The sequence below is a fragment of the Coenobita brevimanus genome, chromosome 80 (genome assembly GCF_032717465.1).
Source record: "Coenobita brevimanus isolate Jiangsu-jjx chromosome 80, ASM3271746v2, whole genome shotgun sequence".
Lineage (NCBI taxonomy): Eukaryota > Metazoa > Arthropoda > Malacostraca > Decapoda > Coenobitidae > Coenobita > Coenobita brevimanus.
This window is the reverse complement of record NC_137033.1, coordinates 58,180,150-58,181,705: the sequence shown is the minus strand read 5'-3', so window position 1 is coordinate 58,181,705 and position 1,556 is coordinate 58,180,150. Positions and strand designations below refer to the sequence as shown.

At 45.4% G+C, this 1,556-nt stretch overlaps 1 protein-coding gene across 1 annotated transcript in view; it reads right to left on the bottom strand.

Moving 5' to 3' along the window:
- Nucleotides 1–1,132: 1,132 nt before the first annotated feature.
- Nucleotides 1,133–1,556, bottom strand: part of LOC145409366 (uncharacterized) — a 15,166-nt gene continuing 14,742 nt past the window's right edge. The window contains exon 6 of the mRNA XM_080279836.1: nt 1,133–1,267. Within this exon, the coding sequence (XP_080135962.1) occupies nt 1,133–1,267 (135 nt within the window). The remainder of the gene's footprint in view (nt 1,268–1,556) is intronic.

The following is a 1,556-nucleotide window of genomic DNA, read 5'->3' as shown; positions in this document are numbered from 1 at the left end:
GTACTCATGTATAAAGATATGGGTATGTGTACAGGCGTACATACATATACATATGCAACACCCACACCCATCCATCATCCAATCCTACATTGCCCCATGAGGAGCGTAGGAGCCCTGGGCTAGGCAGTTGGTCCTAACATTTAAGATGAGAGTGACCAGCCTCACTCATCTGTGAGTGGCATTACATGAGCAATAAACCCCAACCACCCCTTGGATATAAACCTTCACCGGCTCAATCCGATTGGACCACAATAATTACCCACTAAACCGCCAGGCGCCAAAATCTGGTTATATGGTTACCACCCAGCGTAGTAAATGGTTTCCTGGTGTACAGGAAACCATTTGGCTTGTCACTCAGTGTAGAGTCACCCACAGGCAGAAGGAAGAGGAAAGAATGAAGGAAAGAAAGACAGAAGAGGGAGTGTAAAGTTACCCACAGGCAGAAGGACAAGGAAAGAATGAAGGAAAGAAAGACAGAAGAGGATGGAAGGAAAGGAGGATGGAGGAGAGGAAAGGGCAGACACCCGAGAGCAGGACCACACTGAGTGAGTGGATGGTGAGCACCCCCACCTACCACAAAACATACATATGATATATTCATATATACATAGACAGGGAGACATATATATACATAATAATAAGCATAAACTAACTCGAAGATTGGCAATTGTTTAGAGCAGTAACAAGCATAGACTAACCCGCAGATTGGTAGTTGTTAAGAGCAGTAACAAGCATAGACTAACCCGCAGATTGGTAGTTGTTAATAGCAGTAACAAGCATAGACTAACCCGCAGATTGGTAGTTGTTGCGGTAAGAGGAGCAACAAGCACAAACTAAATCGAGAGTTGGTAGTTGTTAAGGTAGGAGGAGAAACAAGCATGAACTAACTCACAGGAACAAGCATAAACTAACCCGCAGATTGACAGTTGTTAAGAGGAGTAACATGCACAGACTAACCCGCAGATTGGTAGTTGTTAAGAGCAGTAACAAGCATAGACTAACTCGAAGGTTGGCAATTGTTGAGAGAAGTAACAAGCACAGACTAACCCGCTGATTGGTAGTTGTTAAGAGCAGTAACAAGCATAGACTAACTCGAAGGTTGGCAATTGTTAAGAGGAGTAACAAGCACAGACTAACCCGCTGATTGGTAGTTGTTGAGGTACGAGATCATCCTCATCCTAACCCTCAGCGTCTTGGTCACACTCTGCTGGATGGGGCCAAGGGTGAGGCGACACTCCGCCTGTAGCGTACCCCCCGCCTCAGCCACCTCAAACAAAAATATTGGAAAAAATTATGTGCCTCGTCTTCCCGTGGGGCGAGGAGGCTCCCTAACACCTCTTCCTTAGCGATTTATTTACCTGACCACTCATTAATATCCCCTAGTTTGCTCTTTTGACTCTCGACATATGAGCAGCACCAACCTTTGGCTCGGAGATGAGTATAGAAAAAGGGGGCACAGAAAAATGGGTTACACGCAAGAATACAGTAACGGAGCACAATCAGGAATAAATCGCTAAGGAAGAGGTGCTAGGGAGCTTCCTTACCGTACTAGAACA